Raw genomic sequence first — 27,379 nt, 5'->3', positions numbered from 1 at the left:
TGAGTATTTCTGTCCTGACCTAAATACTTATTACAATTTTTTGACCCAACTATTTCTAAAATAGGACTGCTCAGTAATTATTTTGGAGGGGTGCCTTGAAAAAATTATGGAGACTTTAAGGGGGTATTCAATTGTCCTGTTTCTGCTGCGTGTTAAAACTATTACCGTTATTACGGTAATAGTTAGCAGGATTGCAGCTCGCAACTCCCTGAGCCGCGAGCTGAAAACCTAGCGAGAAAATTACCGCAGTAACGGTTTTTCCGTGCACTATTACCGTAATAACGGTAATAGTGCGCGGACCGCAATATTTTCGGCGTTTCCGCGACAATTGAATACCCCCCTAAACTGCAAACGTTTGGGAACCACTGCATTACGGTACAAGGATCTTCGGATCCCTCACTGTATCTTACATGCTCTCTCCAGCGGCGCACGCAGAAACCCCTCCCCTCCGCTAACAAAGTGCTCCTACATACGGAACTGTACTATACAGCAGCCGCGGCGCTGTCAAAGAAGCGTCCGCGGCGGTGCTACAGCAACTCTCTCGCTGGTTTTTTTGGGGGTTTTTTTCGGAGGGGGGGAAACCACCCCCCCCCCCCAACAATACTGCGTGCGTCCCTGCTCTCCTCCGGAGACTATCACAAAGGTTGCCACTTTGCAACGGTGACCATAAAAGAGATAGGAGACAGGTGTTCAACGGGACAGACGTTTATTGTGACAGCAGAACACTTTTAATAAATGGAAATGATCTTTCATTCCTTATCGTTGTGGATAAGGAACGACAATAAGATTGTGCTAACAAAAACAGTTATTGTTAAATATGCCCCATGGGCTACTATGACTTTAGGAAGGGAGTACCAACTATCAATAGACTAAACTAGACCCAAACCCTCCACTCCAAGAAAACTACCACAAGCGCAATACCAAAACCCGAAGTTTCCCATATTACCCAGTGACACCGCTACCCTAATACTAATAAACTTTATATTAAATAAAACAACAGGCAGATCAGCCTTTGCAGCAGAAATGTCTGGTAAGATGCGCTCAGGCAGAGTAAGACAAGTCCCGCACATCAGGATGTAACACTGTAGCTCTGATGCAGTAACAGAGGCGTCTCCAGCCTTCCTCGGTAACGCGTCATGTAAGCTCACTGACAGTCGCCGTGACGCACTCACTGACAGTCGGATGTTGTGTTTTCCGGTGTTGACCGGTATGGTAATGTCGGTGTGACAGGCAGGATGGACATGGAGGAGGTTATCGGTGAGCGCGGGCTGAGCCTGGTGGTGTGGACGGTATGCGCAGTGGCGTTACCGGTGCTGATCACACTGTGGTGCAGTATGCGGCGGTCCCGGCGCAGGTACCTGTCTCCGGCCGGGAAACACTGTTGGCAGAACACAGATTTGTTCGGACGGCCCACGTACTGTTCGGTGTGCGGCCTGCACATCCTGCGGGGGTCCTACTGCCTGTGCTGCGGCTTGTACGCAGATGAGAACTGCGTGTGGAAGGCCAACAAGCGCTTCTCCTGCAAGGACGGGATGGGAAGGAGCGAGGGACAAGGAGCTGCCGGCCGGAGTCATCACTGGATCCGGGGGAACGTTCCACTCTGCAGCCAATGTGCGGTGTGTGGCCAGCAGTGCGGGAGCCAGCCCAAGCTGTGTGACTATAGGTGCTTCATATCCCTCCTATATTCCCGGGGAGAATGTGCATTATAGACTAACTAGATACTGCTCTATAGCGCATTCTTTATAGACTGCTGTATATTATATACTTATATAGTGTGTGCTCTATAGACTGCTGTATATTCTATACTTATATAGTGTGTGCTCTATAGACTGCTGTATATTATATACTTATATAGTGTGTGCTCACTATGAGAGGGGCAGTGGAGGACATCGTGAGAGGGGCAGTGGAGGGGGAGACAGCGTGAGAGGGGCAGTATATTCAGGCACAGGGGAGCATTTGGGCCCATTGTGGGCTACCTTGGGCTCGGTCACTGGGCTACCTTCATTTTTTCCCCTTTTTGTTCCTAATAGGCTGCTGAATTGAATCTTGCCCCCCTGGGCTAAAATTTGCAAGCCCTCCTCTGTGTATATTGCATACTTTAGTGTGTGCTTTATAGACTGCAGTGATTTACCTATGTACTGTTATATGGTGCACTTGGTTGCGCTGTATAGTGTGGCCTGGATGAAGTTAGCCCCATTTTAATGTAGCCAGATTATAGACCATCTACAGTAAGTCGCAGTCCATGTGATCTATTGGGGAGAGTGATTGACTGCAGGTTTTGTAATGTATGGTCTGTTAGGTCTTACTGTGGATGCTTATTCCATTATACCATTTAAAATGAAGAGGTTTGTGTATTTGAAAAGGAATAGTTGTGTGATTAAAAAGAGAGATGTCCTTCCTATCTAGAGTTGGACTTCTTAATTAGCTGACATGTTTTCCTTTTTAAAAAGTTGTGCATTTTCTCTATAATTTGTAATTTAGCAAACGTATTCTGTTGAACTGCGTATATCAATATTTTATATGTAGTGTCTATCATTATAGTAATAACAATAGTGTTCAAAATTCATAGTAAATATAAAACATAATCTCCTGAAACAGAGAAAAATACTTTAGATGTTCTGATACGTATATATTTTTGTCAAATGTTATCATTTTACATACATCAGGGATTTTTGTCTCCATTGAAACAAATAATGCACTAAATGGAGAGAATTGGCAAGCTCTTAATATACTTCTCACAAAGCAAGAACATTTGTGTAGTTTGCTTGTTTGACATGGTGCTGGGAGATTAATTTCAGTGCTGTGATCTTACTTTTCGAAAGACAGACTTGTATGTGTCTTTTATAGTGTTTGAAGTGGTACATTCATTTCTGCGCTAAGACTTAAATGTTTTCTGTTATATTAGAAAATGTCACATGATGATGAGTAAATCAGACTTTGAAACAAACATGTTCTCTTTAGATTTTAATCTATCTTTAAATATATATATATATATATATATTGTGTGTTTTTATTTATTATTACTCCAGCACAGACAGTATGTTTTTGCTTTTTCAAATAGATGCATCTGGTGTCAGCGAACTGTCCATGATGACTGCATACAAAGCCATTTGAAGACCGAGGACTGTGACCTTGGTGAATTTAGAAATCTCATTATTCCACCAAATTATCTGTTGGCTGTTAAACAGATGAAAAAGGGCAAAACTACAGATTATATGAAAGAGGTACTGAAATATGTAGTAAATTAAAAACAAATTTGTGATCTTTCCAAATTTTGAATACAATGGAAATGATTTATCCAGTGGATTGAGTTTATTACAAAGTTACATATAGAATACACATCAGTTGTCTGTTGATGTTTATCTAAATAATGTTTATACAATTGACGTGTTCTGATGTCGGATCACACCGATTACATACTACTTGCCCCCCAAGCATGGTAGTAATACTACCAGTCCTGTGACCCTCTGCTGACAGCTGATGGGTGTCCCTCATGGAAGTGTTACTAACACACAGCTGCTTGCAGTCAGCTCAGTGTGAGGAGTGCTCACAGCAGCACAAGATTGAAGTGAACCAGATGAGTAGTTTGTGCACAGCAGGGAAAAGACAACACAAATATTTTTATTAAATGTCTGTGATGTTACTATATTTTTGTTTGGGTTTGGGTTTTTGTTTCTATAAACCACTTATTAAGGAAAATAAACTGTCGAACAAGAGACGCAGTAAAACTGGAGCGGGTAGGTTTTGGGGAAATTTGAGGAAGAATTATTTTACTCTTCATTGACTTCTAAAATCTTTATAATTCACAGTGGTGATGGTACATTATCTCATATAAGGCCCAGTTTTGTAAATGAACAGTTTTTTGCCTCAAGAGTGTAAACATCACTATTTTGTTAAGTAATAAGTTAACAATTGTGTTAGATGAATCTGCTAATTCACATTTTGCTTTCTGTGGGGTATATTCAATTCCTCGTGTTGTTCTTTAGAACAGCGTGGCCTGCGCACTATTACCGTTATTAAGGTAATTTAAACGCAGATTTTTTTTTTGGTGGCTCACAGAGCTCCGAGCAAACATCAGCGGAGAAAAATAACTTTAGTAAGGGTAGTAATGCGCAGGCCACGTTCTAAAGAACAGCGAAGGGGAATTAAATCTACCTCTATATTAGAATTAACCACATCTTGTTTTCTTCTAGTTAATGTCTTCTATGGGAAGCCACTGGACTCCATTGATTGTTTTGGCTAACACACGAAGTGGGAACAATATGGGCGAAGTTCTAGTTAGCGAATTAAAGGGTCTTCTAAATCCTGTACAGGTGGGTGTATATGAATGTTCTAATCTTACCTTATTACTAGTTCTGAGGTGGAGACAAATATGCACATGGGCAGATAACTTAAGGATAGAAAGACTAGGGTAGTAGTAAACAGAACATATTGAGACTGTACTAACTATATTTGTGGGCTACTGCAGGGATCAGTACTGGGACATTTTTATTACCTTTTTAATTACCTTGGTATATGACACTACAATATGTAGTTACTAACAAGGAGTACAAAAGGACTAAACAACTTTACTAGGGAAATGCTGAGACAGAGTGTCGCATGACGTTAAGCTTAAGTTTACAGGCCTAGGCCATGGTAACAAGTCTGTTACTTAAACGTTAAGGACCTGAATCATCAATAAACACAAAACGAAAGCAATGTGCCTTTTTAAAAATGCTCGTACATTGGGCATATGCACCTCCGTATTCAACGAGGAGCAGATGTAACATTACGTCTGTTGATGAATACGGGTCTAAGTGCGCTCTGCAGGATATTTCCAATATATATATGGAATACGAAGTCCCAAAATAACGCACAGAAAAAAAAAGAAACTATTCATCGATTGTCACCGGTTAATATTCTAGTCATTGTCAAAACATAGAAAAAAGATTTTTTTATTTTTTTTTACCTCCACTAAAATACATTTATTAGGATGTTATTAATATTTATTGTACATAAAGTACATTTTTACAGTTGGTCCTGATTGCAAACACATGTTCTAGGTAGCATACAAGACCATCATCTCTAACTTTAGCTGGTGCAAGTGATATCCAAAAACACGTACCTGTGAGATGCCCAAATCTTGAATCGGACGCTGCTGTATGCTCTAGAGCAGGCCTGTCCAACCTGCGGCCCTCCAGATGTTGTGAAACTACAAGTCCCAGCATGCCCTTCCAGCTATCAACAGGTTGTCTACTGGCAAAGCATGCTGGGGCTTGTAGTTTTACAACACCTGGAGGGCCGCAGGTTGGACAGGCCTGCTCTAGAGCAGTGTTTCCTCAACTCCAGTCCTCAGGACCCCTAACAGTGCAAGTTATCCATATCTCCTTGCTTAAGCACAGGTGTATTCATTACTGACTGACACATTCTAACAGATCCACAGGTGGTATAATTATTTCCCTTGTCACCTGGAAAGCATGCGCTGTTGGGGGCCCTGAGGACTGGTCCGTATTCTGCGCATACGCAGTGCAATTTTATGCAAAATACGGCACACATCTACATTTGTGCTCCTTGATGATTGAGGCCGTAAGTGGCATACAATTGTGGAAATAAGAGATGGAAAAGTATTTATAAATACAAGCAGACTGTGAGCTGAGTTACAGCACTCTGTGCCAGGTAGCCTCCGAAAGAGCTATTAAACTTCGCAATGCATGAAAAGAGAAGTAGATGCCAGAAGTGTAAATATAGTTTTACTCCTCCTCAACATTTCATTGGTGAGACCTCAAATTTGAATATGTTTTGGAGCATCTGCCTTTAACAACATAAGAGAACTGGGTTTAGAGCAGGCCTGTCCAACCTGCGGCCCTCCAGATGTTGTGAAACTACAAGTCCCAGCATGCTCTTCCAGCTATCAACTGATTGTGTACTGGCAAAGCATGCTGGGGCTTGTAGTTTCACAACATCTGTAGGGCCGCAAGTTGGACAGGCCTGGTTTAGAGGTTATCTACCTTTATAAACAAAATGAATGCATGGCGTTGTACTACTTAGAGGGTAGACAAATTTGGTTGGTTTTTGTTTTGTTTTGGTTTTTTTTTTTTAGAAAAAGGTGTGTAAGATGTGCCCCTGTACAATTATATTAAAGATCAGTAAGTAGATTAGTGTAGGAGAGTGTTCATACCATATCTGTGCAAATGACAAGGAGACCTTTGCTGAAGACACAACTAACATAGTTCTTCACTGTGGGATAGTCGAGCTCCTGAATTCCCAACCATCTCAATGGCAAATTCACTATTCTAATTTAAAATTGATTGTATGCTGCTCTTACAGGAAATGACTTTTATGGCGCTAATAGAGTAATTGTGATGGTTGATCTTGTCAGTTATTCTTATTGTCATGTATAGCATCAGAAACGATTTATTTTCTCCATGAAAAAGATGCGAAACGTAATTGGGAGCGTGTATCTGCCATTATGACCACTAATGTTTTTGTAGAATATTGTTTTGGCTTGCTGTGTGAAATACTTTAACCGTGCAAGGCTCCAATATGAATCCGTGTATAACTGTGAATGACCTGACGTTGAAAATAATTTTCTGTGCGTGCTGTCCCGTTACTCACAGTTTTGGAAATACTTTTTGTAGGTGTTTGACTTGAGCAAAACCTCTCCAGCAAAAGCATTTCAACTCTGCACACTTCTTCCTGCTAATTCTGCCAAGGTGCTTGTCTGTGGTGGGGATGGCACTGTGGGTTGGGTCCTCGATGCTGTGGATGAGATGAAGATAAAGGTAAAAATAGTCCACCATGCTGTTCGATTTTTGTAATTTGCAGAGGGTAAGAGGGTAGGGATGCATGGGGGAAACATCTAGTGCTTTGGAGATTTCTTTTCGCCAAATATCATGATTTAGGGCAACAAAATCTTCCAGTGTTTGTCACAAAACACTTAGTAAAGAAGAGCAAATTATTACTGTATAGGTTTATGGAGCTCTCTAGAAAAGTAGCAGATGTCACATTTTATTTTCCAATATATAGCTTTAAGCGATCAGTGTAATGGGAACTTTTAAATGTGTTTTCCACCACTTCTCATGTATTGGGTTAGTTCATAGTCAACCAGTCCGCTGCACTTGGACTAGTGTGTAATATATATTAAATTTTAGCACAACTGACAATTTCAATCAAAGCTCAGAGAGATTGTGTGTTACAGAATCTCTTGTAAAAATCTCTCAATGTGTGTTAGGGCAGTGATAAAGAAGGCGGTAATAGGATAGAAAGGGATGAATTAGGAGGATTAGAATAGAAACATATTACGGACAAATTAAATATGTTTTAAAACAAGTGATGTGTGGAGTGTTTTTATTGTATATAATTGTGGAGGCCTTGTCAATACACAGACACATGAGAGGTGGCATAGTTACCAGCTCTTGGAAGTCCTCCTTGCTCCCCTAGCTGAGTGGCTAGGAAGACTGCTGTCAGTCATCTACTGCTGTAGCAAATGGCAATGCAGCAGACATAATGTTAACACAGTCAAATAATAGTTATTCTCTAAGTTATCATTTATTTATTACATTCTACAAATTGACAGCTAGATTCTGATTGTTTGCTGTAGGCAACATCTCCACTTTTTCAAACCCACAGCTTGATATATTTACCCCAAAGTGTCTTAAAGTTTTTAGCTTAAATGGAAAGGTACGGTGGATATACACCAATCGGCCACAACGTTAAAACCACCTGCCTAATATTGTGTAGGTTCTCCCTCGAGCCGCCCGACCAGCTCTGACCTGTCGAGGCATGGACTCCACAAGACCTCTGATGGTGTCCTGTGATATCTGGCACCAAGACGCTAGCAGCAGATCCTTTAAGGCCTGTAAGTTGCGAGGTGGGACCTCCATGTCTCGGACTTGTTTTTCCAGCACATCCCACAGATGCTCGATCGGATTGAGATCTGGGGAATTTTGAGGTCAATGCAAAACCTTGAGCTCTGTACCTTTTAAACCATTCTTGAATAATTTTTGCTGGGTGACAGGGCACATTATCCTGCTGAAGAGGCCACTGCAATCGGGAAATACCGTTGCCATGAAGGCGGTACTTGATCTGCAACAATGTTTAGGTAGGTGGCACGTGTAACATCCACGTGAGCTCCAGGATCCAAGGTTTCCCAGCAGAAAGTTGCCCAGAGTATCACACTGCCTCCGCCGGCTTGCCTCCTTCACATAGTGCATCCTAGTGGCATCCCTTCCCCAGATAAACGACACACCCGGCCGTCCACATGATGTAAGAGAAAATGTGATTCATCAATATGCTGACGACGCATGCAGTGATATCAGCAGAAGTCTTCCTTGGGTTCAGAAGTATTTATATTGCAAACCTTTTCTTATTGAAAAGGCTAAGCAGATAAATGTAGGCTAGGTGCATAAGTGCACCTCCAATTGTGCCCACATTTAGGATAGGGTATGATGAACAGGTAGAGATAAATATGTCACTGCATATTATACACAATAAATTATCTTTATCAATACTGAGAATTCTAAAACATGTGTCACATATACACGTCCTCTTTATACCTTTCAAACACTAAGTTACAAGATCAGTACCTTTAAAACATGCAACCTTTCTCCTCTGTACACATTTCTTTTCTTAGTTTGAATTTTCTGTACTGTGTATCTAACTTTTTAGAAATGTATTTGATGATAAATACAGACACACCTCTATATATTTGAGCGGATGTTTATTAGCTTCTTCTTTGAACCTGTGTATTTGTGTATACAGGGCCAAGAACGCTTTGCTCCACAAGTAGCAGTATTACCCCTGGGAACTGGCAATGACCTGGCAAATACATTAGGATGGGGAGCAGGCTACGCTGGAGAGGTGCCTGTGGAGCAAATACTGCGGAATGTGATGGAAGCAGACAGTGTTAAGCTTGACAGGTGGGCAAGAAAACTGTATACAATCTGTTGTGTAGTTGGATTAACAATACCCCACAGATTTCTAGCAAAATGCAAAGGTGTGGTTCCATCAGCAACTTGCCAATATTCCCATTCTAATAGTGCTGAACCTTTTCCTGTGTGTCCTTCTTTTAAACCAAAATTTTTCACTCGTTAAAAACAATCAGACACCTGCCAAATAAAGTTTAGGTTCTACAGATGCTACTTAAGTCATTTTCAATTTAAGGGTTCGTAAGCACAAAAAAAAAGTCACACCTAGCCATACATTGGCTTAATCTCTGTTTTTCAGATGGAAAGTGCAGGTTACTAACAAGGGCTACAGTCTAAGGAAACCAAAGGTAAAAATATTTCTTATTTTGAGTGTTAGTTTGTGGGTACTATACTGCAGTTAAGCACAAACAATATATTTCCATTGTTTATTGTTACGTCTGTTTTTTCACTAAATCCAGTTTAACTTGTATGTATCCTGCACAAAATGTTGGGATAAAGCATATTGTAAACTTATTGTAATTGTTCTTGTAGGTGCTGTCAATGAATAATTACTTCTCAATAGGACCCGATGCCCTAATGGCTTTAAATTTCCATACACATCGAGAGAAGACACCTTCACTGTTTTCAAGCAGACTTGTTAATAAGGTAGGTTTACACAGTGGCCTGCCAAAGCTTAAATTATATTTCCATCTTTAAATAACATCTGCAAATACAAAATGCAACTGGGCACTTCAATACTAAAATGTTTCTGATTGCTCTTGGGCTTGCTTTTCTAATCAACGATAAGTTAATACTCAGCAGTGTCTTCAAGGTACCAAGGGGTATACTTACTAAACTGCTGGTTTGAAAAAGTAGAGGTGTTGCCTATAGCAACCAATCTGATTCAAACTGTCATTTTGTAGAATTATTAAACGAATGATAACTAGAATCTGATTGTTTGCTATAGACAAAATCTACACTTTTTCAAACCCACGGTTTAGTAAATATACTCCCAGGAATGCGCTGCTGTATTCAAAAGTGTAGACTACGTATAATTATCATTCTCTCTCACAGTGCTCCAGCCACCAGTGATGATCCCTTAGTGCAGGCCTAGCCAACATGTGGCTCGCCATGTGTTGAGACTACAAGCCCCATCATGCTTTGCCAGCAGGTAGCTGACAAGGTATGCTGGGACTTGTAATTTCACAACACCTTGAGAGCCACAAGTTGCCCAGGCCTGCCTTAGTGGCTTTTTTTGAATGGCACTGGTGTTCAAGGAAGCAGAGAAAGGTACATAGTGCAAACGTGTTTATTGTTGTATATTTGCAGTGGGGAGATAAATCATAGCGTTGAAAGTAATTGCAAATATAATATCCCTAGTCTTCACAAGCTGCTCCATATCTGTCATGTTACCTCATTGTACTATCCGTCATGTCATGTATATTTAGTTCCTCTGTGATGATTCAGCTGCATTATGAACATAAAGCAATGGTTTAAAATGTAAATTAACCATTGTATAGATTAATAATTCTATGTGATGGAATATTAGATGAATCAATTACTAGAACAAGAAAACAATATATCATTTCATACAAATAGTACAAAAATAGTATAGAAAGTGTAATAATGACTTGTAATTAAAAGTAATAAATTTAAAAAAATATATAATGGTTCCATTATGCGCAGAGAGATGGATAGCTATAGGGGTGAAAAGCGAAATGGGGTATGTGCATACAATTTATGTGATGAATTATATAAATCATGTAAAAATCTAAATCTATATTCATACTCTGGATGTACTGTTTTTAATGTTAAAATCCAATGTAATTCTCTTCTAAATAAGGCATTCAATTTAGTTTTCCCTCTGTAGTAGGGATATATTTTTTTCAGTGCTCCAAGGAAAGTGTATTTCCTTAAAATGTTTAGAGACTTTGTGTTTTAAATTTGTTATGTATGTGTTCTTCTATTCTGGCACTAGAACGTATCACAATTGACAAATTCTCCAAAGTTGGTACACTGTAGATTCAATGCTGATGGATTTATTTATAGTACAATGATAGCACTTTGCTTATATGTTTGGAAAATAACCAGTTTAGACTAAATATTTTATGGGTATTGAATTTGACTAGGCTTTGTTGAAAATTATTTTTTTTGCAACTTCTTCCAGTGCTGTTGCTAACTTCTCCACTTGTTGCCCTTAAGCTTGAAAGTATTTATAAGTTCAGATTTATATATTCTATTGATAGCAAGCCAATCAGACTTTGAATTGGGAAATACTTTTCAGAGGGAGCTCTCCTTTAAAAACTGCAGTCTTCAACGGTGACTATATATGGGAATGTGTGTGATATTTTAAACGGATTTTATTTAAATTCATTATAATGTATCCATTGTATCGGAGGGGAAGCAAAATGGGAAAATCATATATTCTGGCCCTAAAATGTCTTCATTTTTAAACTTATACTGTAGGCCACCATACCACCTGATTCATTCATCTACTTATACAGTGTCTGTCTCTAAAATGAAGAATGGAAAGATTAGTAAATTGTGCTAACAGTGGCCAGATGGTGGAAGGCCCCAGATCACCCTTCAGCCTCCCTCTGTTATATTGTGTATGTAAAAAGAATTACTGTCTACAAGAACTTGGAGCATTGTGCACGAGAGAGTTTGGACACAATGGAATGTTTTCATTTGATATAAAAGCTACTATGTCATTCCTTTTATGTCTGTATCCTGCCAATTATATTCTCTTTTTTGGTCTGATCCTGTCTGTAATGTATTGCGTGTTTTATTTGTCTTCATTTCCATTTTGAAAATGAATTAAACATGTTTATAAAAAAAAAAATTGTAAATTGTGAAACTCTCATCTTCCATTACGTTTGGTTTGACGGTCTGTTGTTATCAAGCTCCTGTTGTAAAAGTGTTTTGTGGCATGCTTTGCTATGTCATTGATACTTGTTATGGGGTTTAGCAGACTGCACTTTGAGTTCAAAATCTGACTTTATACAGTATTTGTATTTATTTTTAATATGTTTTTTTTTTTCAGGCAGTATATTTGTTTTATGGAACTAAGGATTGCTTAATACAGGAATGTAAAGATCTCGACAAAAAAGTTGAGGTGAGGGTTGAGTATTATACAGTAATATCCAGAACATACAGAACTAAATACAGTAAGTCTCCCAACAAGTAAGAATGGAGTGAATAAATCAATGTCAGATTCAGGCCATGTCTGTCCTGTCATTGTTTGGTATTCCTGAATGAAAATTATGTTTCATTCACTCGCAAAGGATTTCTAATTGAAGTAAGCATACTGAAAATTGTATGCAGTAAACATGTGCACACAGGACATATATGCTTAGGGCCCTTTTATGGATGCAGATTAAGCACTTAAGCTATATAGTAATATACTAGTGCTCACATCTGTAAATGAGCAACAGATATTTTCTTATCCAAAACACTGGTATCCAGCCATACCGTAATATCAATAAATTGACCAAATATTTCCGTGTGTGACCCCTCAATTATGTAAATGCCCATAAATCCACATAGTAATCATCTGCACTAACAGGTCTTCAAGTAGTCCAGCCACTTAGTCGGAGTGTCTGATGGCTGCATTGATCCATTTTGGTCACCCACATCTAAGGTGACATTAGAAAACACATCCTAAAGCTTGCAATGAGCGACCGATTCAGCCCACATATGGTCAACTTATGATACTTTATGGAATGGGCACATCAACTCATGCTCAAGGAAATCCATTAAACATCAGGAATAGGATGCTTCTTCTATGCTTACATCTATTATTTATTATTGTATGGTCACTTATAGCTTGTAATTGTAAGTTGATCAACTAGTGACTTTGACTATTGTTTTTCACCCTTTGTATTGCATTGCAGCATTGTTATCCATCATATTGCTTTAACCCAGGGGTGTTAGCTAGAACTTTTCGGGTCCCATAGCAATATTTTGAAGGGATTGCCAAGGATTCATAGGCCCTTCAACAAGCTGGCTGTACCCGCTCTGCATTTAGTTTCCTACTCGGAAAGGAAGGAGACACACAAATTCTTTCCCCTCTAAGCAGGATAATTCCTTGTGTTGTCAGCGGTAACAAATCAGGGAGCTCTTCAAATGCCTTGCAGTCTGTGGATACTGCAGAAGGGTGTAGGGGCTGCAGTAGTACAGCAGCTACAGGGGGCCCCGCAGCTGAAGGGGCCCTGACCGGCTCTGTAGCTGATCTACCATAATAGTTGCACCCCTGCTTTAACCCATTGCCAACTGCCCTAATGTAAAGTGTTCCTATCATAAGTAATTGAAAATCTGTAATGAGAGGGCTACTCAATACATCAATACATTGAGTTGCTTAATGTAATGGGTAAATCTGAGGAACTGCTCAATAACATAGTATGTACTTGATGTTGTGACTATGTTCAGGTATATGTGCTTTCGATACTCTCTGAATGCTCTAAGTATGAATCCAGATGAATTGATATAATAGCCTGTGCTAATGCATCAGAAATAGACTATGCTATATTCTGAAATCTTCTTCATTGCAGTGTTAAAGGATAGTACCACCGAAAGCTTTCTTACCTGTGGTCTGGTGTTCAGGCTGTCTGAGTGCCCCAATGTCCTATCCAGAACACAGTGGTGTGTGTAGTGCCTGTAATGACACTGGATCCATGATCTAGTACAGTATTTGCAATTACCAACTGCCCAGAGCCATGAACTAGCACAATGCCAGTAATCAACAACTGCCGAGATTCTCGAGCTAGGGCAGTGCCTGTGATTGCCCATGCCTGGAGCCAGGCACAAGCACAGTGCCAGTAATCAGCCGTCTAGATTCTCGAGCTAGGACAGTGCCTGTGATTGCCCATGCCTGGAGCCAGGAACTAGCACAGTGCCAGTAATCGGCCGTCTAGATTCTCGAGCTAGGGCAGTGCCTGTGATTGCCCATGCCTGGAGCCAGGAACTAGCACAGTGCCAGTAATCAGCCGTCTAGATTCTCGAGCTAGGGCAGTGCCTGTGATTGCCCATGCCTGGAGCCAGGAACTAGCACAGTGCCAGTAATCAGCCGTCTAGATTCTCGAGCTAGGGCAGTGCCTGTGATTGCCCATGCCTGGAGCCAGGAACTAGCATAGTGCCAGTAATCAGCCGTCTAGATTCTCGAGCTAGGACAGTGCCTGTGATTGCCCATGCCTGGAGCCAGGAACTAGCACAGTGCCAGTAATCAGCTGTCTAGATTCTCGAGCTAGGGCAGTGCCTGTGATTGCCCATGCCTGGAGCCAGGAACTAGCACAGTGCCAGTAATCAGCCGTCTAGATTCTCGAGCTAGGGCAGTGCCTGTGATTGCCCATGCCTGGAGCCAGGAACTAGCACAGTGCCAGTAATCAGCCGTCTAGATTCTCGAGCTAGCGCAGTGCCTGTGATTGCCCATGCCTGGAGCCAGGAACTAGCACAGTGCCTGTAATCAACAGTTGCCTAGAGTCAGGATCTAGTACGGTACTTACTGATTTGCCAGGTGCTGGCCCAGTGAATTTGGTCTCTATCTGGCTGTATTACCAACTACCCAGAGCCAGTAACTAGCACTGTATCTGTTATCAAGTGACTGATGTTGGGAACTAACTCGGTGCCTGTATCCATGAAAATGTATCACCAACAACAGCTACAATTGTTGTTTCACTACTTTTTGTATCAAGTGTTCCACATGCCTCTTATATTGTAAGCTCTTGGGCAGGACCATCTTTACCCTATGATGTTTGTTTGTATCATGATCCCCTCAATGCACAGCGTTATGTAATATGTTGGCGCTTTATAAATAATTGTTAATGCACTTCCATGGCTTAAATGCCACATTGAAAGAACTTAAATGTGAACAACTACTTAAATTACTTATTGAAACATTTTCAGCATGATAACTGCCATTATCTTTTAAAACCTCTGAAGTAGCAAATAGATTTACAAATGTCCTATGTTCATTCTCATCTAGGTATGCAGCCAACTGTGTGTGCTGACCTATTGTACTTTGTAACTGCAGCTTGAGTTGGATGGAGAGAGAATAACCTTGCCTAACCTAGAAGGAATTGTTGTGCTGAACATTGGCTACTGGGGTGGTGGCTGCCGACTGTGGGAAGGGATGGGCGACGAGCCATATCCTTTATCAAGGTGGGTGACTGCGTAACCTATTATCTCAGAATAAATGTTTATTCTATCCATGAGAAACCATTGTTGTATTAATCTCTAATTTTGAATGTGCATTAGTTTTATAGATACTCATTTTGTGTCTACCCAAGTACGAAGACTCCTGGGGGTAAATTTATCACGCTGCATGTTTGAAAAAGTGGAGATGTTGCCCATAACAACCAATCGGATTCTAGTTATCATTTATTTAGTACATTCTACAAAATGACAGCTAGAATCTGATTGCTTGATATAGGCAACATCTCCACTTTTTCAAACACGCAGCTTGTTAAATTACCCCCTGGAGTTGCTCATGTTTCTTCAGTTTTAATTTATCATTCTACGTCTCTGTAAAAGTAAAGGTATAATTTTCTCTGTGGTGACAATTGTATCAATTTTTCATCTCCAAACATCAGCATAGTGTATTACAAGATAAATAAATACATTACAGCATTTTGGTGATTGCACAATAAATCTCCTAGTGTATTTTCTTGAATTTATGTGATTTCATAGTCCATTCCATTTGGCAGGTATTTTAGATGAACACTTAAAGATCAAGAATTTACTTTTCTTAAACCAGACAAATGACCTTCAACACCCTGAAATCAGTCTGGGTATTCCCCTGTTAATTTCTTTCTGTGTGAGGATGTTTAACCTGCAGACTTAAATACCGTATCATTGTAATTGCTTTACAGTTTACTTAAGCACATAAATATTAAACTATGTTGTTGTGTATGTTGAGACAAACTTTTAATTGATATTAAAATATATTATGGGGTTAAAAACACAAGTATATATGCCAGTATTTTTGAATTTATTTTCTAATGGTGGCTGTGAGGTGCCCAATAAACTGCTGAAACACCAGCTGCCTTGAACTGTTTGAGTATTGCATAGATTAATATAAAAGTGTTTTTTTTGTTTGTTTTTTGCACTGAAGACACGATGATGGGCTGCTGGAAGTTGTAGGAGTGTATGGGTCTTTCCACTGTGCTCAGATTCAGGTTAAGTTGGCGAATCCTGTCCGTCTTGGCCAAGCGCACACTGTAAGGGTAAGTGCCCTATTGGTCCAGTATACAGCTGCTTCTGTAGTACCTGCCATTGTGTAAGAGCAGTATGTTTTTCTTTTTCAAATTCTGCCTGCAGAGTAGGGGGGGCACTTATTTTTACAAATGGGGGACATGAAATGATCAACTGTTGTCCGTGTGATAAACGGTATAATCCAGGAAAGCTCTATTTACTGGCATCATTTTAAAATTGTGAAATATAAGGAGGTTGGACCAGTAAACATTGCAGACTGCAAGACCTGGAGTGCTTCTAACTTCCTTCTTTTTTCTCTCTCTCCTTGTAATTATCACATGTTGAATGAAGCAACCAGTATATAAAGTGAATTGCAATTTAGTGAAGTTGAGAGATACATGGTAACAAATATGACGTGAGCTAATCTGGTGTATGTGCAGCTATGTTCCACCTAGCCCTTCGCCCTCCCCTTTCCTACTTTGCTGTTCTAAAGCTGCCACCAATTTGTGGCTTTTATAGGCTAAAAGAATTATTGTCATGCACTTAATTCTGACAGGCAATTGGAGTTCAGTGCAGTAAAGAAACTGACCTATTTTAGCCTGTAATTACACAAGCTGGTAGACTCTCCTGAATGTATAGTGATAAATTACTGCCTTCTGTCTGCACTGCCTGTGTGTCATGCTCAGGGCGTAGTAAACTCCTGCAAGACTAGGTCAGTTGAGGCGAGTCAGGAGGCTTATGGAGGTTGAGGTGCATTGGAGGCTCCTTTCCTGCTCCTGTGTTCCTGTCCTTGCTTGCTTCTGGCATTTGAAGCATTAAATGATCTGACAACTTCTTATAACAGAATCAGTCAATGTAAGTATGTAGCATCTGGGCACCAATAATAAATTTGAGCACCAGATCCTGGCTCCGCACATATAACGATAGATGGGTAAAGAAACCCATTGCAATGAGAAGTTGGATCGTAATAGAAAAAAGATGCAACACAGCTAAGAGAACACTGTAACTCTCCCTGTAAGACCATGAAATATTGGTATTTTTAAGATCCAATGTTAGACTTTAAATATGGTTCCGATGCTCAAAAAATGTTTAACTTTAAGGGAAAATATAAAGCACATTGAAGCCGGTAATGTTCTGGAATCTACAGGTCAGTTTATTGTACATCTAGTTAGGTATGTCTAAGGTGTATATATAACTTATTGTATATTTTAAGCATGGTATTTGAAAGAGGTGGGAAAAATGCAAAATCTGGACTGCTACACCGGAATCAGAGAAGTTGTCAGACTGTTCTTGTCTGTTCCACCTGTTTTTGGAGCTTTTGCTACCTGATGCTGCTACTCATGTCTTAAGCTCAGTAGCTGCTTGTTTCTGTTTGGAAAAAGGGATAGGTAAATGATCTATGGAAAGCCTAGACATGAGAGAACACCCCCCTCCCATCCAGGCCCAATGTTTAAACCATTGCACTCACATTTAATAATTATGCCATTAATTAGTATTCATATTCAATAAATAGCCCTACTTCTCCCCAAACTCAGGTTCACATTCAATTATAAGTTCCCAAACTGCCCCAGCATTAGTCCCATCACCCCACTTTAAATAAATACACCACTATTAAATATCACAACACCAATAAAATAATATCTCCCACCTGCTAATATTAGTCCCCACCATCACCATTAAATTAATAGCCCACGCCCTCACCAACATTACATTAATATCCCCCTCTCCCCACACTTAACTTTTTTTCCATCTGGTGCTGCAAAGTCTTGTCCTTTTCTCTTGCTGCCTGCACACGTGGGACAGTGTGCATGTCTTGTGGTGCACATCCAATGTGTGATGAGGTTAGCATACAAGAGGAATGGATCTTTACAATACACACCAACAGGTAATAGGATACCTGGTCCTGGGGAAGTGACAAGTGTGTCAGTCAGCCCTAGGGTAGGATGGGTAAGCATCAGGCTGTGGGGGGATTCCATACATTTTAGCTACAACTAAAATGTATTTGTTTTGAAAATACCAAAAGGACCAGCTCAAAAACAGACCGGACTTAAATGGATTTTCTATACCTTTGTGTTATGAGATTGAGGCGTCGTTTTGCTAAAACCTTTTTGTCCCTTTTAGTAAAATGCAATTTTAGGCCAATAAGCACTGACATTGCATTTTATTTCTTACTGGTAAACTTGTTTCCATAAACACCCCCCTCTGTCTTAGTCTCAATGGCCACCAATAGAATCTATCACTGGGACACTGCAGCTGCTACGAACAGGTGTAACTGCTTGTGCTTACATATCTGCTTTCATTTCTCATTATGTCCCCAACAGTCTCCTGTGCTCTCTGTAGAATTCTCTGCTTGTCAACCTCCCCATTCACTTCTTCTGCTCTCTCCCGCCTTAAGCACTTCTTCATCTCTGCATTTTTCCTATGAAATGCTCTCGCTGGGAATACCTGAAGCACCTTCTCTCCTCAACTTTAAGTCCATGCTAAAGTCATACAATGATTGAAGCATTCAAATAGTATCCAAGCACAGCCATCTACTGCACTCCTCCACCTTCAGTATGTATTCTAAACCTCAATTAGAATGTAAGCTCTCTGAAGCAGAATCCTCATCACTTAGTATAGTACAATAAATGCAATACAATATATTTCCCTTTTCTTGTAAGTAAACACTGGACTTACAGTTCCACAGCAACGTTAAATCCACCTATCCCTTAGTGGCACCTCGTGGTACATAATTCTGCCCCACACTTGGAATCGGAGGAAAACAGAAAGGAACCCCAGTACTAGGCTTGGTGCTGCTACAATGCCCTATTAGGGTGGGTCATCTTTATTAACCTGCCCTTCACTGCACTAGAGGGCTGGAAGACACCCATGCCTTTGCATGAAGGGGATATGTGTGCTTAGTATTAACCTGGGCCCACACAGCACCAGATGGACTTAGCAGACTCAGTAGTTGGACTACAGTATCATCATGATTTAGTAAGAGACTTAAGTTTGATGGGTTTTCATAGCAACCATCAGTTTTTCCTGCTGATTGCTGAATCCTGCCAGGGTTAAGCTCACCACAGAGCGCTGCTGTTCCCCTATTATTCTAGGGCTTTTTGTGGTCCGGTAAGATGCTACTGAGTTATCAGGTGCAAAGCAAGAATAAGTGACAGGTAAATGAAGAGGGGGGGGGGGGTGGTAGAGGTTGACACTGGTTTTATCCTTTTGAGATTCAATATGTTGGTGACCGTTATAACAATTGTACCCCAAATGCAATTTTAGTCCTATATGAATAATACATTATTATTTTATTTTTTTTATTATTATTATTTATTATTTTATTATTTTAAGACCTTGTTGTGCACTGGCACTACTAAACCTTTTTCCTTTTAATCTTGTTTTTTTATTGCAGCTGATTTTGAAGAGTTCTAGAATGCCAATGCAGGTGGACGGAGAGCCGTGGGCTCAGGGGCCATGCATAGTCACCATAACTCACAAAACACATGCACTCATGTTGTATAATTCAGGAGAGCAAACTGATGAGGACGACGATCTTTCCAGTGAATCAGACCAAGACCCGCAGGATGCTGGGAATCTTAGTGATGGGGAAATGTAGGCAATCAAAACAACATAAAATTATTTTTTGGATGCTATCATATACAGAAAATCCCTGTGAGGAGCACCATTTATTTATTTATTTATACTTTATTTTATTTTTTTATCTATAATCCTTTGTGATGCGAGAGATTATGCCTCATTTTTATATGACCTGTCTAATTAGTTTACATCCCTCACGACTGAGTGGGACTTCATAACACTGTAATTACACTTTAAATGTTGTATTGCCATAGTCTTAGTAAATCTCTGCTACAAGAAGGTCAATGTGCAGTGATGTCATAGGGGAATTTATACATAGAACAGACATGGCTGCAGTAATGGGATCTCATTAGAAGATCAGATGTTTTATATTTAGTAATTATGTACATTTGGACATTAATGGCTAAATGATCATATGTTCCTGATAGGATGCCATGTATATAAATTAAGATGAATTCAGGTTGAAAACTGTGCTTTTTCCTATTAATACTGATTACATTATAGGTTGTACATTTATACATTCCCATATTTGAGAATATTTTATGTTTAAGGAAGTATTAAGTACTTTTCAAGAAACAAGCCATATTTGAAGACCACTTAGATTAGTTTTGCAAATAAATGACTAGTTTCCCAGGGAGATCAGGCCAAGTAACAAGACTCGCTCACATGTTACTTGGTATTTTAGGTTAGGTGATAACGGGCCAAAGACTTCATACACTGACCTCATCGGACCAGATTTTAAGTCCTTCCCAGTTGAGAGGTCTCATTAATCTGGTTGATGAAGATTGGTGGTCATTTTGGACTTGCATGTAGCAATTTGTTCTGAAACTACTGAAATTGCTCTCTGTAATAGATTTTGCTTTTGTATGTGCACAACTGTAGACCAATCGCTAAACAAAAATATAAAGTAAAATCACGCCAGACATTTATACTCATTGCAAGCTCCACCCTGCCGATCTCGGACCGAAAAATGGTTCTCAGGTTCTCGGCAGTAAGGCTAACTGTTTTGCAAAGATGCTCATGTTGTTGCAACAAAGTATCACGTAGGCTGTGTACACTGTTAATGTTATTTCTCCTCCATTCAGTTTTTAACAGCTCAAGAGAAAAATAGACTAGTTCAAATAGGTCTTTTATATTCAGGCAGTGGTTGAAGTGGAAATTTAGAAGTGGCAGGATGGAAAATGGAAGTGAATAGAATTTGATAGATTTGGAATCAAAGCAGTAGGAGAAGTGGCGGTATGGCATATCACTGTATACTAGCCCACTGCATACAGATGTTTGTTTTTGTGGTTCTTTAGGTGTTTAAAGCACATTGTCAAAGTTCATTATAGGCACTGGCACAAAAAGTAAAAAACAAGCGGCATGGACCGGTATGTGCACACACCTTTCAAAATACAATTGTTTTACGTTCTCTTACTGTACATCAGTGATGACAGTGTATGCATTGCTCAGGCACCTGAAACAAGCATAAAAAGTGCAATAGAGCTTTATAGGAATTCTCCTTTAGCACTTGGCAAGTGCTTGTCAGGAAATGTCTTACCTGCTTCTGACCACACACAGTGCTGCAGGTGTGATAGTGTTTTGAATGAGAGAACAAGTTGAAGGTTTTATCTATAATGTATAACTAATGTCCTTTTAATGGGTGAGTATTTGGGCCATAGATTTTTATGAACTCTGAGATGATGGTGCATTGCACCCAGGGGTTGTAGCAAGGTGAATGTCATCCACTTTATTACAACCCCTGTGTGCACCAATATCTATCTATAACGAAGAAACGGAATTAATGACTATAGAGAAACTACATCTTCCCTGTTTTGCAAGAGAAAAGTGAACTCAGCCAAGTCTCTTCAAATAAAATTGATATTTCACTTGAAATCTTCAGCTCACAAGTAGATATTTATGAAATAACTATTGTATTTAACTTGTTCACTTGCTATCTTTTGGTGAATAATAGTAAGATGTGAATCTTGCAACGTGAAATAGTAACATGAGCTATAAAAGTCTATGCTTCCAAGTTATATTTCATGTTGAGTATCCTAGTGAGAACAGTTTACATTTTCATTTATCAAGCAAATTGTAAAAATCATGTTTCAACTGTGAAATTTTTGTTTTTAACAAAAATATTCAAATGTGCTGCAAGTTTACAACAAAATAAAAATGGCTACTGACAAGATGTGTAATTCCTTTTTCTGTTCATTATTAGTTGTGAGAAATACCACATGGTGAATTAGTGGTTAGCACCTTTGCCTCACAGCGCTGGGATCATGAGTTTGATTATTTGTGTGGAGTTTGTATGTTCTCCCTGTGTTTGCGTGGGTTTCCTCCGGGTGCCCTGGTTTCCTCCCACACACCAAAACACATACTAGTAGGTTAATTATAGCTGCTATGAAATTGACCCTAGTCTGTGTGTATCTATTAGGGAATTTAGACCAGAAGTTCCAATGGGGCAGGGACTGATGTGAGTGACAAATATCCTTTGTGCAGCGCTGTGGAATTAGGGGTGCTCTATAAATAAATGATGGCAATCAGGAAAGTAGCTCCTCATCATCATCTCCAAGCGACCCACTTTAGTAAAAAACAAACATTTGCTATTTGTCACATGTACCTCTTTGCGTGTTCAGATATTTGACCAAACTGAGGCCCAAGATGCACATGAGAACACAACTGTAATTAAAGTCCTTTCAGCCAAACATTAGGACACAGGCAAGGGGGACAACACTTTCCTAGAATGCCAGCAGTATGGGCCTCTCCAAAGGTCTTGGCAGTGGGTATCTGTTTCTTTTTTTAATTTATTTGGCATTTATATAATACAGGAACTTGAGGTGGGTTCAGATGACCCCTGCTTAGCACCTGATTCCAATCTGGAGTTTTTTTGTTCGGCACTGAAGAAACCTTATGGTGTAAATAACTAAAAAAAAAAAAAATGTTACTTGTTTTTGTTGCCATTTAACTTTATATTTGCAGACCCCTTTGTTCTTCCCAGTGACTCTAATAGTCCAACTCCTCTCTGCTCTGTCTTCTTACAACACAACCTATTTCAAGCAGGCTTGGCATTTGTTTATACCCACTGTTGTGAATTTTCTGCAAAAAAAAAAAAAAGCTACATCCAAGAGTCTTCTTCTTTAGTTGTACAAATATAGCATCTGAAGTGATTTGAAAATGTTTGACTGTAATGAAATGTTTATAAAATAAGTGTATTAGTGCAATTATACAAGAAATAGTGCAACTAAATGAGATGAGTGCCAGCTTCTTATGTTGGCTGTCCAAATAATGTTTTTCAATCTTTAGTTGCATATTTAGACTGCACTGATGCACCATATTTAAATGTGAAGGCATATATAAAACAGTTCTATTTTAAAACAATATAAAGCTTAATTCAATAAGCTATAGTAACTGCCATTTAAAACACATCTGATTGGAGAACCTATGTAGATCGGGAGCTAGGGCTAAATGCATTCATGTGCAGCCACATACAAAAATGGTGATGAAAGCAGCAAGAGATAGAAGAAAAAGGACAGTAAGAGGATGGGAAGAAGAAACATGAAGAAAAAAAGATTAAACTAAAGATTATGTTTTAAAATGAGGTTGTGATGAGTATATTATTTTTTGTCATTGTATGTTCAGCTGATTTATGGAAATCTTGTCCAATACAGAAGAACCCTTTAGAGATGGTATAGTTTCCACTTTAAGGTTTCCTAGTTCCCTAGCTATCACCACACAAGGGTTGTTTGTAATTTATACAGGAATCCACTGGCTTTTGTTTGGCCCTCTATAAAGGCAATGGACCCAGAGCTACACCCAAATAACTTCTTGGAAGGCTTTACACAAGTTGTTGGAGTGTTTCTGTGGGAATTTGTGCCTATTCATTCTGTAGAGCATTTATGAGGTCAGGCACTGATGTTGAACGAAAAGGCAATCTCCGTTCCAGTTCATCCCAAAGGTGTTCGATGGGGTTGAGGTCAAGGGCTCTGTGCGGGCCAATCAAGTTCTTTCACACCTAACTGATCAAACCATGTCTTTGGAGTCCTTGCTTTGTGCACTGGAGATAAGGGGCCTATCCCAAAAACAGCCCCATACCATTATCCATCCATCAAACTTCACAGTTGGTATAATGCAGTCAGACAGGTAACGTTCTGGCATTTGCTAATCCCAGACTCGCCCATCTTACTGCCAAACAAAAGCGCGATTCGTCACTCCACAGAACACATTTCCACAGTCCAGTGTAAGTGTGCTTCACACCAGTCCATCTGATGCTTGGCACTGGTCATGGTGATGTGAGGCTTGCATGCAGCTGCTTCGCCATGGAAACCCATTCCATTAAGCTCCTGTCGCAGTTTTTGTGCTTACATTAATACCAGTGGAAGTTTGGAACGCTTCAGCTATGGAATCAGCAGAGTGTTGGCAACTGTTATGCACCATGCACCTTAGCAGTCATTGACCCCGCTCTGTGATTTTACGTGGTCTTCCGTTTCGTGGCTGTTATTCCTAAACGGTTCCACTTTCTAATAATAGCACTTACAGTTGACTGATGAATATCCAGCAGGGATGATAATTCACAAACCATCTTATTGCAAAGGTGGCATCCTATCACAGTACCACGCTTGAAGTCACTGAGCTCTTCAGAACAACCCATTTTGTATCACAAATGTTTGCAAATGGAGACTGCATGGCTAGGTGCTTGATTTTATACACCTCTAGCAAAGGGTCTGATTGAAACCACTCAATTCAATATTTAACAGGTGTGGCTAAATACTTTTGTTCATACAGTGTGTGTGTGTGTGTATATATATATTATATATATATATATATATATATATATATATACACACACACACACACACACACGAGAAACTAAATCGAAAAGAAAAAGAATTGACTGCACTCACTACCTCAAATGTAAAAAACTTTAATTTGTACTAAAAGAAATATATTGCAGAAAACAAGTAAAAAATATTTATTACATATAATAAAATGCAATGTGCACATTATATCTCTGACAGTAACATTGATCGTATGAAATAAAGATGGCTCGTTGGGTATAAGTGAATTGTATCCATCAAAAACTTTCCCAAAATGATGTAGGTATATCAGTAGATTGCCTGGCTAATTTAGGAGTGCAATAAGTACTTTCAACATAAAATTATTTCCTCTGGTCTAATAGCTTTTAGTTGTAGCTGGCGTTCAGTTCTCAGTCTAGCTTTACGAATGTCCTGCTCTACAAATGCTTCAAAATGAAAGGTTGGAATATCCACCAAAGTTGAAAACCACAGACCGGTCCCAAAAGTATGGATAGCTCAAACTTACAACTTTGTATTGTTGGCCTTCGGGAGGTCCTGGAGAGGGGGAGGGGGTGTAGCTAATCACGTCATTTTGGTCCTGCCCCTGTGACAAAATTGTTTTTTTCACGGATGGCGGGGCGAAAATGACGATTATCGGAAAATCGCGTCATTGGGGCTCCCATCAGGCAGAATGTGGGAGAATTGCCTGATCTCCCGAGAGTCCTACCCGGAATTCGAGAGTGGGGAAGTCTGGATAGCTGCCTGGATACAGGTTGCAAGTAACTGATTAGAGCTTAGTTGTCTAATTTCAGTGCAGAATTGACACTTTCTTCAGAAAGGTAAAAAACTGGAAGCCGTTTCTGTATTTAAATGTGTGCCGTCCAATGATCAAGAGGCATTAACTATGCACTTATTTTTTTCTTTATATTGTAGTATGGTATATCATTTTGCCACATATTAGTATAGTGGGGGCTTAGTTGCTGCTTGAAGTTCTATGCTCTATTACAGATGACTTAATTTTTCCTTTTGAATATCATATCAGAATTCAAAATATACAAATATGTTCTATTTATTTATTGTTTGTTGTAACGCATAAAAATGTAGCTTCTTGCATATATTTCTTTATTCGCTGTGGTCCTAGATGTTATAAGTTGATTCGTGTCCATTTGTTCTACTTCCTTTCTGCTTCTGCAGTTCTTTGTGTTTTATATTATTTATTTCTAAATCTCTTGAATATGAAATCTTATTGTTCATGGTATTTATCTAGAGTCATGCAAATTCATCTAATTTGTGTATGGCTCTCTGCTCCCTGACAGTAAATATGTGTTCATGTCAATTGTTTTGAAACATGCTCATTCCAGTTCTACTTGACTAATCATTACCTTTTAGTTGAAGATTAAGAAACAATATTCCCATTTGACTTACCTTATAAAAAAAAATGCAAATTAAACAAAATTGTTATTAAGATTAAAATTCAATTATCTCTAGCCTTAATTAAATATTTCCATAATAGAGCCTTAACTATTCTTCAATTAATATACTTGTAATACCCTTGGAAATGACAAGAGCTTGATAAAAGGTGCCTGATATCCACCCTACTATTTGTTTTTTCTTTGGACCCCATGGTACAGGTTCTACAAAAACAGACATTGCTGAGGGGCATTTGGATAGGGAAAGTCTGTTAACACATTTTGAAGATTATGTTTTACTGTATAATTTTAATCCAAAGTCCCCTCGGGATCCCATGATGAAAGCAAATTAATAATTTAACTTCGTATCACCAGTCAAAATAAATTTTGACAACTAGACTGTATTATCTGTAAAGAGAGGTCATACTAGACAGTCATGGGTCTCCAACCTTCCACTGAATTGGGCTACTAAATCAATTCAATACTTGGGGATTCAACTGCCCAACAACAAGGCCAAACTCTATAAACTTAACATTGTCATAGAGTTTGACGGCAGATAACAACTGCTTGGCCCATCTAGTCTGCCCATTGTTTTATTAACCTATGGTAACCTCAAACCCTATTTGATCCTTTATAAGGATATTCTTATGTCTACCACAAGCATGTTTAAACTGCTCTACTGTATTAGCCTCTACCACCTCTGATGGTTTCTATGATGTTCCAACTAATAACAGTTTATTCCATACTATATTATTTTGGGTGAAAACACATTGATAATAATTTTGTGAAATTGCTACAACCTAAGGCTCTTAAGGGTATCAACTTTCCAAAATATAACTTACTATAGTCATGTGGCACACTTGATATCTTTGCGAGACTGGTTACAGAAAGTATCTATACTTGGTATTGGAAAAACATTTTATCACAAATGTAAGCCTTATGACTTTCCTTCATCTTTACAACCAAGAGATTCCAACACATATACTAGGCAATGAGATTTGGATCTGGACTCATTGCTGACCACTGCAGAACCGTCCAGCATCTTGTCTCAAACTATTTATGGATGGTTTTTGAAGTGTGTTTGGGGTCATTGTCCTGCTGAAAGACCCATGACCTTTGATGGGGACCCAGCTTACTGATACTGGGTTCTACATTACGCTCCAAAATGGCACAAGCCACCCAGTGTGAAATGCAGCACAGCAGTCCAAAACCTCTTCAGTTTGCTTTCTGTAACCATAAGAATGATGTTCTTTATCATAAAGCTCTAATTTGGTCTCATCTGTCCTACAGGGCATTCTCCCAGAAGAAATTGGGCTTGTTCAGGTGTGCTTTGGCAAACTCCAGTCCGCTTTCTTTTGTTTGTCTCTCTCAGCATTGGGGCCTCCTGGGACTGCAACCATATAACCCGCTTTCGCTGAGTTGGCAACAAACAGTGCCAGTTCAAGCTGTCATACCTTGTGTCTGAAGGTCATCTTGAATCTGGCAGTTGATTAAGGTACGTTCGCCAACAATCCTTTGATCAAGTTTTCTCTTGCAGTCA

At 39.4% G+C, this 27,379-nt stretch overlaps 1 protein-coding gene across 1 annotated transcript; it reads left to right on the top strand.

Annotated features, from left to right (window-relative positions):
- The first annotated feature begins 1,104 nt into the window (after positions 1-1,104).
- Positions 1,105-21,825, top strand: DGKE (diacylglycerol kinase epsilon). Its single transcript, XM_075216742.1, has 12 exons — positions 1,105-1,663; positions 3,062-3,224; positions 4,194-4,313; positions 6,618-6,761; positions 8,740-8,897; positions 9,205-9,253; positions 9,438-9,551; positions 11,929-12,000; positions 14,914-15,041; positions 15,994-16,105; positions 19,468-19,667; positions 20,338-21,825. Exons 1-12 carry the CDS (start codon positions 1,236-1,238, stop codon positions 20,420-20,422), a joined length of 1,773 nt encoding a protein of 590 aa, XP_075072843.1. The 5' UTR covers positions 1,105-1,235; the 3' UTR covers positions 20,423-21,825.
- The last annotated feature ends 5,554 nt before the right edge of the window (positions 21,826-27,379 follow it).

This window comes from Mixophyes fleayi, chromosome 6 (assembly GCF_038048845.1).
Source record: "Mixophyes fleayi isolate aMixFle1 chromosome 6, aMixFle1.hap1, whole genome shotgun sequence".
In the NCBI taxonomy this organism is placed as follows: domain Eukaryota; kingdom Metazoa; phylum Chordata; class Amphibia; order Anura; family Limnodynastidae; genus Mixophyes; species Mixophyes fleayi.
Note: the sequence above shows the minus strand (reverse complement) of the source record. Positions and strands in the feature narration are given on the sequence as shown.

Bases quoted from the DNA above. Each gene is read 5' to 3' on its own strand.
- DGKE (XM_075216742.1), top strand. From the start codon at position 1,236: ATGGACATGGAGGAGGTTATCGGTGAGCGCGGGCTGAGCCTGGTGGTG. The intron at 9,254-9,437 runs GTAAAAATATTT...TTGTTCTTGTAG, and splicing joins ACAGTCTAAGGAAACCAAAG to GTGCTGTCAATGAATAATTA. The intron at 9,552-11,928 runs GTAGGTTTACAC...TTTTTTTTTCAG, and splicing joins CAAGCAGACTTGTTAATAAG to GCAGTATATTTGTTTTATGG.